At 41.3% G+C, this 13,474-nt stretch overlaps 1 protein-coding gene across 7 annotated transcripts in view; it reads right to left on the bottom strand.

The window, feature by feature from the left end:
• Positions 1–13,474, bottom strand: part of plekha1b (pleckstrin homology domain containing, family A (phosphoinositide binding specific) member 1b) — a 71,997-nt gene that overhangs the window by 39,211 nt on the left and 19,312 nt on the right. For all 7 annotated transcript variants that reach the window (XM_055646794.1, XM_055646797.1, XM_055646796.1 and 4 more), the window contains exon 2: positions 538–698. In XM_055646794.1, the coding sequence (XP_055502769.1) occupies positions 538–678 (141 nt within the window). In that variant the 5' untranslated portion in view covers positions 679–698. The remainder of the gene's footprint in view (positions 1–537; positions 699–13,474) is intronic.

Raw genomic sequence — 13,474 nt, forward strand, 5'->3', positions numbered from 1 at the left:
CAATAGCTTTCTTAAAAAATTGGCATGTTGCTTTTTCAGAAAACCTGGGATCATTGTTTATATTGTAACAATGTTGAGTGGTAATTTGTTTAATTTAATCAATATCATAAAGGTTTAGACACAATGAATAAAGAGGAAGCATTTTCATTGCTGCAAAGGGCTAGGATGTCAATTTAAGTAAGCATGAACACAAAGTCCCCCCCCCCCCAAAACGAATGATGGAAACAGACTTGCACATTCCTATTCAAAGCAAATAAGAAAATATTGAGGGAAAAAGAATCAGGGTTCAGGGAATATTTTAGGATCTAAGTATGACCCGATTGTCTCAACAGGTATCAGGGTTAGTAGATTGACTGCGCAATTTATCCATGACTCTTGAAGCCCTTCAGAATGAGCAAAGGACTTTTTATAATAATCTTCATACTGACTACAATATATGGCATTTGCATCATATCCATTTCATGCAGAAGTACTGTCTACATAGAATTGAATATTAAAATCTATAGTAATAGCATGAGTAACAGAAAAGTTGCTGACCTGTGGATTGTCCATATACCACAGCAAACTATCTGCCCGAGTGTCCAGTATAAAGTATCGACGTAGAAATTTTCCGCTGTTTTCATTTTCTTCAATGTCTAAAAATCCACAAATACGATTCTGTCGATCCACATAAGGCATTTCTGACTCTCCACATCACACTGTAACGGAAATAAATTCCTATCATTGACGAATGATGAATGTCATTCCATAAAAAATGTAAACAGAAAATATATTGTAATCAAACATATCAAGTGCTAACAGGAAATGAAAAAAACCCCACACAAAATGGAGGAGTGAACATGAATAAGTGACATTTTGGATTGGGATCCTTCTTCAGACTAATTGTAGTGGGGGTGTGGGGGAGGGAGAGAAAGTTAGTAGAGGTGGATACAGTACAGAGTATGGCAAATGATAGATGGATACAGGTGAAGTGGTTTTAATTGGCAGATAGATGGACAAAGGCCAGAAATGAAAAGACAGAATGCAGCAAGGTGAGGAGATAAGAGGAGTGAAATGTGATGTCAGAAGGGATATTGGTTGAAGGAGACAGAGGAGTGGGGGCCACGATTGTGGGAGAAATAGGTGTGTATATGGGCGGGGCACATGGAGCAGCGGAGGGGAGAAGAAAGAAAATAGTGGGGTGAATTTTAACCTTAAATTCGAAAATTCAAAGTTCATTCTGCTGGGTTCTACCCAAATAGAATATCCAGTTTGCTTGTGGCCCCACTCTGGCGGCCCAAGACCGAAAGGTTAGTAGGGCCATTCTTAGTCACGTGTGTGACCAAAAATATGGAAAATTGTGGAATAGATCCTTCTAATTCTGAAAGTTTTACAGGTATCTTGTTTTGTACTGTATATATGACTTAAATATGTCTAAGTTTATCAAGTGAAATTTTTATGTCATGCTGACAATGTTTAGGGTCAGAGGTCAAATATGACTGGGCACGCGTGTGACCTCACGGAAGCATTTTTTACATAACTTACAAATTCTGAATTTTTAAAAGCTAGAATGTTCATATCTTTAGCAGACCTGCATTATAGTTATGTAGGTAGGAAAATAGCAATGAATAAGATCTCACAAGAATCTTAATGTATTACTTTATGTGATGACATTTGGTCACATGCGTGACATTTTTAGATGGTCACGTGTGTGACATGACATGCATGGAGGGAATATGTGCAGATATGGCAGCATGTAGGTAGTGGATACCAGGTCCTAAACAAAACATAACTATCTTCGGTTATTGCTGTTCATGATTTTAACTGATATTGTAAAGAGTGAGTCTCTGAACCTGGAAATAAAGACAAAAGAAGAAAGGCGTTGTAATCATAAAACAAATTTCATATAATTAACTCTAATATTTAAAATCGACTGCATGTGTAAAATGCACATCTTCAAATCATTTTCAAGCTCAAAACAGCTCAGAAATGTATAGCAGTAGCGAAGAGTTTGTACAGGTCCCATTCTGAATCCGACCTTTCTGTCCTAGGCCTCCTCCATTGCCAGAGTGAGCACCACCGGAAACTGGAGGAGCAGCACCTCATATTCCGCTTGGGCAGTCTGCATCCCGGTGGCCTGAACATTGACCTCCAATTTCCAGTAGCCCTTGCCTCATATTCCGCTCAGCCCTCTGGGCAGTCTGCATCTTCCCCCCCCCCCCCCGTTGGCCTGAACATTGACCTGCCAATGCTTTCCGGTAGCCCTTGCTGTCACTCACACCCCTTCTAAAAAGACTCATATTTGGCCCTCAGGCACAATAAAGTTAGCCTCTGAAAATTAATCTCCTCAAAGCTGGACCTGGAGAAACTCCCCCCCAGCTCTATGGAGAGAAGGAATAGGTGACGTTTTGGGTCGAGACCCGTCTTCAGACTCAAGTCTCAACCCGAAATGTCACCTATTCCTTTGCTCCATAGATGCTGCCTCACCCGTTGAGTTTCTCCAGCATTTTTGTCTACCTTCGAATTTTCCAGCATCTGCAGTTCTTTCTTAAAAATTATCAAAGCTGCGACACAAACTTTGTTTTTCAGTCACGTGTGTGACATTGCGTTAATTAGCCCATTGTTAATTATTTCATTAACAAATGAAGGCTATTCTTTGTAAGTGAAATATTCCCTATTTCGCTGGACAGATATTTCAACACAGGTTGCGTGTATTAATTAAATACACCCCTATATATTATAAATGTACTTCCAGCCATCAACATTTGTTCTTGGATTGTGCTTTGGGTGTACACAAGTATTTCGGACACTTGTTTATTCATCAATTTCAAATAAATAGCTGAGAAGAGAATACTATCCACAAAGCTGCTCCATTTTCTGTATTTTCCATGGTTTTAAGAGCTTTTAAACCCTTATTATCGTCGTTATCAGCGGTCAAGTAAAAATCACAAAAATATTAACAATGATCTTTTAAAGCAATGACACACAAGCAGCACAGTGAAGCAGCTGGTAGAGATGCTGCCACACAGCACCAAAGGCCTGCGTTTGATTCTGACCTAGGTTCCTGTCGTGTGGAGTTTGCATGCTCTCTGTGACATGTGTGAGTGTCCTCCAAGTGCTTCCAAGTTAATTGGCCCTTGTAAACTGCCCCTATTATATAGGGGGTGAATGTGAAAGTCAGATAACAGAGCTAATATAAAAATGGGATCACTGGTCGGCATGGACCCAGTGGGCAGAATGGCAGAATGTGCTGTATCTCTAAAATACACTAATATCAGATTCATTCTTAAATCGTACACGTTTAAAAAGCTCTTTTAAAATATCAGAATTTTGTAACATCTTTCATGGTCTCCAAGAGTTAACTGGAAACCTTATTCAACTTTATGGGAATTCTCTGACTAATTCTATGACACATCCAAAGTAATTTCCAGTAATGATCGACAAGCTTTAAAAAAAAAAATGGCAGTGTTCCATACACATCATGATGAAATAATACGTTACTCTGGTATCCTCTACGCTTAGATACTAGGCCCCCTTGTACATCAATGCAAATGAGCTTTAAAAATGCAACTGCATGGCTGCAGAAATAATAATGGGACTATAACAAAAGTTACAAACGATTACAAGGAGAATGCGTCACAGAAGCACCATTCAGCACAGTAGTCACAGCATCAGTCTGAAGAAGGGTCTCGACCTGAAATGTCACCTATTCCTTCACTCCATGTATGCTGCCTCACCCGCTGAGTTTCTCCAGCATTTTGTCTACATTCAGCACAGTAGAATTGGTTTGTGCCTGTACTACATGCAAGTTTTCTCCATCCCATCTACCCCATTTTAGTCCTTCGGCACGCATTTCAATTTGCATTTATATACCTACAAACAAATATTAATTTATTAAATATTAATGATTATTAAACAAAATCTAACACTAAGATGATATGGCAGCCAGCCAAAAGCTTGGCCAGGTAGTTGGTTTTGAGGCACAGTTTAATAAAAGAGGAAACAAAGCACTAAACATAGTTCAAGGAGAATAAGAGAGAAAAAAGAACCAGAGGAAGAACTCAGCAGGCCAAGCAGCATCTGTGAAGAGAAAAGGCCAAGACGACATTTCAGATTGGGAACCTTCTTCAGATAGATCAGCAGCCCAAGTGCAAATACTCATCACTTACAGCACCTTTTAGACATGCTTTGAAAGTGAGGACATTGATATACCGACACCCACAGCCTCCGACAGCTCTGTAATCTCAATCCAATCTCAAATCCACTTAAAGCGCCTGTTACCTAGCCAGTACTAAAGACTTGTGTGGAGTAAAGGGCCTGTCCCATTTGGGCGTCATTTGCGCGTCGTGACACGCATGTGATGCGTGCATGGGGCACATTACGCGCGCGGTGACGTAGGCAGTGACGTGCGGCGCCCCTGAATTTTGGGATTCACAAAATCTTCGCGCGCCACCTGCGTGACGTGCAAATGACGCCCCAAGTGGGACAGGCCCCTAATTGTCTGGAATATTCCAGAAAATCTTCAACCGCTCCGTATTGCGGTCCAAAATGCCCACTTGCTTTAAAAGGACATCTATCGTACAAGTGCCCTGCCTCAATGCCCAGTGCGGGTACCAATTACATCCTTTACAATGTACTTATGAAGTACTTTGAGATGTTGGTTATGGCACGAATCAACTCCTGGCTCAGAGATGATCTGGACCCACACCAAATTGCTTACCACTCCAACAGGTCAGCAGCAGAAAATGTGTAGGAAGGAACTGCAGATGCTGGTTTAAACTGATAAGACACAAAATGCTGGAATAACTCAGCATGACAGGCAGAATCTCTGGAGAGAATTGATGACTTTTCGGGTCGAGACCCTTCTTCAGACTATGCTATCTCACCGGCACTGAACAGACAATAGATAACAGGTGCAGAAGTAGGCCATTTGGCCCTTGGAGCCAGCACCACCATTCAATATGATCATGGCTGATCATCCACAATCAGTAACCCGTTCCTGCCTTCTCGCCATATCCCTTGACTCCACTATCTTTAAGAGCTCTATCTAACTCTCTCTTGAAAGCATCCAGAGAATTGGCCTCCACTGCCTTCTGAGGCAGAGAATTCCAGATTCTCCTCCTTCTACATTTCAGAGTATACAAGTCTAGTCGCTCCATTCTATCAACATATGACAGTCCTGTCATCCCAGGAATTAACCTCGTGAACCTACGCTGCATTCCCTCAATAGTAAGAATGTCCCTCCTCAAACTTGGAGACCAAAACTGCACATACTCACTAGGGCCCTGTACATTTACAGAAGGACCCCTTTGCTCCTATACTCAACTCTACATTAAACTGCATCTGCCCACTCACCCAACCTGTCCAAGTCACCCTGCATCCTCATAGCATCCTTCTCACATTTCACACTGCCACCCAGCTTTGTGTCATCTGCAAATTTGCTAATGTTACTTTTAATCCCGTCATTTATATCATTAATGTATATTGTAAATAGCTACAGTCCTCGCACCGAGCCTTGTGGTACCACACTAGTCACTGCCTGCACTCTGGAAGTTATCCCTACTCTGTTTCCCGTCTGCCAACCAATTTTCTATCTATGTCAGTACCCCACCCCCAATACCATGTGCTCCAATTTCGCCCACTAATCTCCTTTCTGGGACCTTATCAAATGCTTTCTGAAAGTCCAGGTACACTACATCCACTAGCTCTCCCTTGTCCATTTTCCTACTTACATCTTCAAAAAATTCCAGAAGATTAGTCAAGCATGATTTCCCCTTCATGAATCCATGCTGACTGGGACCGATCCTGTTACTGTTATCCGAATGTGCCGGTATTTCATCTTTTATAATCGACTCCAGCATCTTCCCCACCACCGATGTCAGGCTAACTGGTCTATAATTCCCCGTTTTCTCTCTCCCGCCTTTCTGAAAAAGTGGGATAACATTAGCTACCCTCCAATCCACAGGAACTGATCCTGTATCTATAGAACATTGGAAAATGATCACCAATGCGTCTACGATTTCTAGAGCCACTTCCTTAAATACCCAGGGATGCAGCCCATCATGCCCTGGGGATTTATCAACTTCAGTCCTATCAGTCTACGCAACACCATTTCCTGCCTAATGTGGATTTTCTTCAGTTCCTCCGTCACCCTGGATCCTCTGGCCACTAGTACATCAGGGAGATTGTTTGTGTCTTCCTTAGTGAAGACAGATCCAAAGCACCTGTTCAACTCGTCTGCCATTTCCTTGTTCCTCATAATAAATTCACCTGTTTCAGTCTTCAAGGGTCCAACTTTGGTCTTGACTAATTTTTTCCTCTTCACATACCTAAAGAAGCTTTTACTATCCTCCTTTATATTCTTGGCTAGCTTACCTTCGTACCTCATCTTTTCTCCCCGTGTTGCCTTTTTAGTTATCTTCTGTTGCACTTTAAAAGTTTTCCAATCCTCTGGCTTCCCACTCATCTTTGCTATGTTATACTTCTCTTTTATTTTTTATATCGTCCTGACTTCCCTTGTCAGCCACAGTCACCTCTTACTCCCCTTGGAATCTTTCTTCCGCTTTGGAATGAACTGATCCTGCACCTTCTGTATTATTCCCAGAAATACCTGCCATTGTTGGCAGGTATCTGCCACTTCCACTCCACAACCTAGGATGAGGGGCGACCTCATTGAAACTTACTGAATAGTGAATCGCCTGGATAGAGTGTATATGGAGAGAATGTTTCCACTAATGGGAGAGTCCAGGACGAGGGGCCATAGCCTCAGAATAAAAAGACATACCTTTAGAAAGGAGATGGAGGATTTTCTTTAATCAGAGGGTGGTGAATCTGTGAAATTCATTGTTACAGACAGTTGTGGAGGTCATTTGATATTTTTATGGTGGCGATTGACAGATTCTTGATTAGTAAGGCAGGCGATTGGGGTTGATAGCGAAAGATAGATCAGCCATGATTGATTGGCGGAGAACATTTGATGGGCCGAATGGCTTAAATTTGTTCCTAGAACCTATGCCCTGCACCACCTGAATAACAGGACCACGTGTGTCAGGCTTTCAACATTTGGCATTCAACACTATCATCTCCAAATTCATCATCAAGGCCTCTGGGCTGCACACCACCAGAAGCATCAGACCTGGGCCTCTGTACCTCCCTTTGCAACTGGATCCTTTACTTCAACGGTAGACCTCAAATCACTCAGATAGATAACATCATCGCCTTTTCACTGACCACCAACACAGGACAACATCAAAGCTACATGCTTAGTTGCCTGCTCTACTCTTTTTACACCCATAACTGTGTGGTTAAGTACGGCTCCAATGCCATCTAAAAATTTGCCAATGAATCATGAATTATCACCCAAGCGAGATAATGCACCTGGTTCAGTGGTACCACAACAGCCCCTCACTTAATGTCAACAAGAACAAGGATCAACCCGCCAGGTGTGGCAATTCCAAGGGCAAGGGCAACAGCTACTTTCCTATAACCATCATGTTCTTGAACCAATCCGCACAACCTTAATCCTATCACAAGAATAGTCACATTTATTTATATAGCATATTTAAAAAACACCTCCCTTTGACCAAAGTGCTTTACATTTGGTATAAGAATAGTATACACAAGCAAGCTACATACATACATATATACAAATAGCCTTCGCTCAAAGGACGTCAGGAAAGGCTTGGGAGAACAGATACGTTTTTAGTCTAGACTAGAATAGAACATCATGGGCCATCATGTGCACTACCATGAACATTTTCCACATTGTATTTTGCACTAATGTTAATTTTTTGCAGTCCTTTGTTTTTATTGTCACGCATATTCTACATGTGCAATTCGTTTGAGTGTTTGCCTACATGTCTGTCATGCTGCTGCAAGGAGTATTTTCATTCACTTGTATCTCATAGCAGGTAGACAAAATGCTGGAGTATCTCAGCAGAACAGGCAGCATCTCTGGAGAGAAGGAATGCATCTCATTGTACTTGTGCCTATGACAATAAATTCAACTTGGCTCGTGAGTTGATTTCTAGTAAAGTAATTGAGTGCTCTACAACACTCTTCAGGGATGTACCATTCACTGTGAAGGTTCTGCCATGGATTAACTTCCTAAATTCAACACCTCATCTGAATTAAACTCCATTAACCATTCCTCAGACTGTTTCACCTTGGTCATTCCTTTTTCCCCTGCTCCCGCCCAGCAGAAGGTACAGAAGCTTGAAAGTTCACACTACCAGACACACGAACACCTTCTTCCACTCTTATCAGGCTTCTGAACAATCCTTCTGTAAGCTAAGGTACTGTATGATACACCTCTATTTCAATGAGGACATTAGGCTTTTTTTTAATGGAACTGATGTTATATAATACTGAGAACTATATCCTACAATCTGCATCTTCTCCTTTGCTCTATCTATTGTATTTTATATATAATATACACACGGTATATCTGGATAGAATGCAAACCTCAATATGTGACAATAAACCTGAAATGGTTGATCAAGAACCATCATTACTGTCCACGAAACCACCCATTTTAGCGTTATCTGCAAACATCATCATGCCAAGTACATCCCCATCCAAAACATGGAAGGATGACAAACATCAATCGGCCCAGCCCTATCTATCCCCGAGGCACACCACTTGTTACAGACCTCCAGTCAAAAAAAACTTCCGCCACCACTCTGCTTCCTACTATAGGCACTTGAATATATTCTAAACTACTGAACCTTAAAATTGTTATGATTTAAAAAAAAAAAATATAAATATGTACATCTATTTGAATTATAGAAATGTTCAGATTTTCAGACATTCAAAACAATTCAAAAGACATTTAGCAGTCACAAGCTGTCAGGTATCCAAAAGTGTCTTCTGGCCCACCACTTAAGGACTAATTACCATATGTGACAGCCTTTGCAGCCAAGTTTCAAGGTGAATTTATGCCACAAAGTCAGAACATGTAACCACAACCACAGGATAAACATGGATTGTGAATGCATGCATCTTGTTAAATCAAGCAGTGTGGCGCAACTAATCCACATGTCAAGCCATGACATGCACGCCAAATAATTAGACAATACTATATCATTTGCATTTATGCACCAACAAAATAGCATATCCTTGCTGACTGCAGACTACACACATTACTAATAGGTTGAAAAACACGTTTTAGTCAATTTGGGTTTGCTATAATGCAAGCAGTAGGCTGGATTTTGAAACAGGATCAACAGTGAGCAACAGCGAGCAACAGCGAGCAACAGCACTCATCACTATTTGCATTAAACTCAGAGTCTGAAGAGGAAGAATTCATCTGTCCATTTTTCTGACCCATCAAGTTCCTCCAGCATTTTGTTTTACTCAAGATTCCAGCATCTGCAGTGCTTGGAGTCACCATTACATGGATCATGCAGTCACAAATGACAAAAACTCAGCGTTTGCAGTCATGAAAAAATCTGCAATTTGAGAATTCCTATATTTAGCTCTGCACAAATCCCAAAGTTGCTGTGAGCGATTCAGTCAGCCTCTGCAGCCATTGTCGTTTTGCAGCCTTCTTCACCACAAAAGAAATTTGTAAATCGACAATAACAATGAGCTGATTCCAAAATTAGGAGATTGCAATGCCTCACTGAGGTCTGAAGGTTTGATTGCAGAAGTCAAACATGCTCCTTGGATAAAATTCCGGAGAAGTGGACAGGGCAAATCAAAGGAACAGTGATGATTAATGACACAGGTATCAAGATCCAGAAGGAAGCACGGTAGAAGCCCCTGCCCTTGCTGTCATTCTACAACTATGAGGTTCTTGCAACCTGTATGGATGACAGCAGAAACTACAGTGTGGAACAGTAAACTGACCACAGCATGTTAGGAGCCATTCAAGCTGATGCAATGGAAAAAAAGAATGTCGCACTGACAAAGGGAAGTGTGGATAAGGGGAAAGATAGTGTGTTTTTTTCAGCTGGAGACATGAATCCCAAAGGTTGTGATGTCTGCACGGCCAGAGTTAAGGCCACTTCCTTGGGGCTGAAGAACTGGGAATGGAAATGGAAAGAGAATGTTGCCACTGTCCAGAATTCAGAATTTCAGAATTCAGCAAAACAGGACTAGAGAACAAGGGAAAGTAGAATCGAGAGAAAATCAGAAAGAAAAAAATTCCACAACAGTTCCCACATTCTGAAATATGCAATACAATTTCAGAGAGATAAAAGCAGAATAGACTAGTTAGTCTAACATTAGCAGCAGCAGAATCCTTGCATCTATATTTAAGGAAATGGTAATTAGACACTTTGAACATAATAATTTCCCTTCCCTATCTGGCCAAGTTTATTACGTGACAAATCTGTTAGACCTATTTAGTAGGAGCATGAATACTTTATTGTCACATGTGATTAGACACAGTGAGATTCTTTGCTTGCATACACAATGTATACAAATAGCAGCCACCTAGGTCATTGACAAAGTTACAAAGCACGCCGGCTCCCACTTTTGTCCCCCTCCTCCCAGCGGTTCCGCCACCCCGGGTCCCCATTGTCCTTTGCCCCCCCCCCCCCCCTCTATTGTCCATTGTTCTCCCCACCTCCCTCACGGCAGTTTCCCCATGCCGGATCCTCCATTGTTCTTCCCGCCCCCCCTCACGGTGGCCCTGCACGCTCTCATCAACCGTCGACCACAGGTCAACCCTCAAGGCATCGCCAGCGCCGCCGCGAGGCTTCACCATTTGAGGTTGTAAGCAACAGAAAAGTGAACCAGTTGAAATGGTGCATATGCACTTTCAAAAGGCCTTCAATGAGGTTCCAGAGAGGCACGTTTTAAAACAGATTTAGTGCGCAATATATATGAAGACCGAGAATTTGTTAAAGGACAGAAAAATTGAATAAATAGATCTTTGCATTGGGAGGTTATGACTACTGGGACTATTAGTATTTTGTTGCATATCCTTTGCATGCAATGACTGCTTGAAGTCTGCAATTCATGGACATCACCAGTTGCTGGGTGTCTTCTCTGATGATGCTCTGCATTGTATTGCAGCCATCTTTAGCTGATGCTTGTTTTGGGGGCCAGTCCCCTTCACTTTTCTCTTCAGCATATAAAAGGCATGCTCAATTGGGTTTGATCGGGTAATTGACGGCCACTCAAGAATTGTCCATATTTTAGCTTTGAAAACTCCTTTGTTGATTTGGCAGTATGTTTGGGATCATTGTCTTGCTGTAGAATGAACCACCGGCCAATGAGTTTTGAGGCATTTGTTTGAACTTGTGCAGATAGGATGTGTCTATACACTTCAGAATTCATTGTGCTACTACCATCAGCAGTTGTATCATCAATGAAGATAAGTGAGCCAGTTCCTTCAGCAGCCATACATGCCCAGGTCATAACACTCCCATCACCGTGTATCACAGATGAAGTGGTATGCTTTGGATCTTGGGCAGTTCCTTCTCTCCTCGATTCTTTGCTCTTGCCATCACTCTGATATGTTCCAGAACTGTGGTTGCTCTTTTAAATACTCCTTGGCAAACTGTAACCTGGCCATCCTATATTTGCAGCTATTGTATAGCCTCTGTATTTCTGTTCATGAAGTCTTCTGCGGACAGTGGTCATTGACAAATCTACACTTGACTCTTGAAGAGTTTTTCTGCTCTGTCGGACAAGTGTTTGGGGATTTTTCTTTATTATAGAGAGAATTCTTCCGTCATCAGCTGTGATCTTCCTTGGCCTGCCAGTCCCTTTGCAATTAGTAAGCACACCAGTGCTCTCATTCTTCGTAATGATGTTCCAAACAGTTGATTTTGGTAAGTCTAATGTTTGGCTGATGTCTCTAACAGTTTTATTCGTGTTTTTCATTCTCATAATGGCTCCTCAAATTTGACTTTCATTGGCACAACTTTGGTTCTCATGTTGATAAATAGCAATAAAAGGTTCCAAAGGTGATGGAAAGACTAGGTGCTGAGAGCCCTCTTACACCTGCCATTAAGGAGGCAATTAAACACACCTGAGCCCGTGAAGCCATGTGTCCCAAACATTATGGCAACCTGAAATGGGGGGGGGACTATGCAGCTGTAATTTCTATATGGTAAAACCAAAAAGTATAAAAATGGCCTTTATTAAAATCTGACAATGTGTACTTTAACCACATGTGTTTTTTTTCTATTACAGATGTCACATTGTGGAGTACAGATGCAAATAAATAAATGATGGGTCTTTGTCCCAAACATATATTGAAGATTGGGAAAAACATACATTTTTTAAAGTTATTAATTTTTCCAAAGTTTGGACATCACTGGCAAAGTCAGCATTTATTGCAATAAAGCCTGCAGAGGAGATGAACTAAAACATTGTTGTGGATGGAGAATTATAGTTATGGGGAGGAACTTTCCAAGCTATGATTAGTTTATCTGGAACAAAGGAGACTGAGGTAGGTTTAACTAAGGTGTATAAAATAGTAAGTCTTTAAATCACATGGAAATAAATACATGGTTGACCTATCAAGGAGCTGCTGGAAATCTTGATTTACGGCCAGCATGAGCATAAAGTGCCAAATTTCCTTCAGCAAATTCACTTGCATCTCTGACAGCACTCACCCCATGCTTGATCTCTGTCTTCAGAACAGGGGGATAGACCATCATCTACTACAAACCTATCGACTCCGACAGTTATCTGGACTATACTTCCTCCCACCCTGCCTCTTGCAAAGATACTATCCCCAGTTCTCAATTTCTGTCTCCGCCACATCTGCTGCCAAGATGAGGCTTTACGCTCCAGGATATCCAAGATGTCCTTGTTCAGGGCTCTCATTTAACTTTTTTTCGCTGTTGCCAGCCGGGCAACCTAGGCAGCTTTTTAGGTTGCCGAATGACAGTTTAGGTGGTCATTTAAGATGGCTTGCATGACACGTGCCATAATGTGCTCAGACGAAATGCATAGTTACCAGTAGGAATTATGCTCAATGAAGCACTCGCATATTATTTCTGCTTCAAATAAAGTCACAAAATAAACATATTCACCAATCAAGACATGATATATACCACAATGACATGCAGCAAAATTCCAATACAGTATCTCAACTCTTTTTACACTTTGCAATGAAAGCAATTTCTATTATTTCTTTCCACTTCCAAACAAAAATGTGGAGGGATTATTCAACGTCTGATCAACCTGTGTCAATAAATCCTGGACCATGGTAACATATATGCTTAATCATGCACACTACAGATTGATGCAAGCATGTTTTCTGTGAAGGACCGAAAATTATCATGACATGGCCATAGCATGGGTCTTTTCCTTTTAAATCTTCAATCATCAATCTCTGTTGTGCCCAGTCACAGCAAGGTAAGTTGATAAAGAATTGAATCGATCTGTTTGACACCTTTCAAGGTAGACACAGTAACAACATCAAGTGGGGAAAAATAGGTACATAATATCCTTTCTGCGCTAGGATTTTGGAATTTAAAAGAAATAAAGATAATGGAAGTGTACTTTGATTCTCTTTTCCTTGTAACATACT

The sequence above is a fragment of the Leucoraja erinacea genome, chromosome 15, assembly GCF_028641065.1.
Source record: "Leucoraja erinacea ecotype New England chromosome 15, Leri_hhj_1, whole genome shotgun sequence".
NCBI classification, from domain to species: domain Eukaryota; kingdom Metazoa; phylum Chordata; class Chondrichthyes; order Rajiformes; family Rajidae; genus Leucoraja; species Leucoraja erinaceus.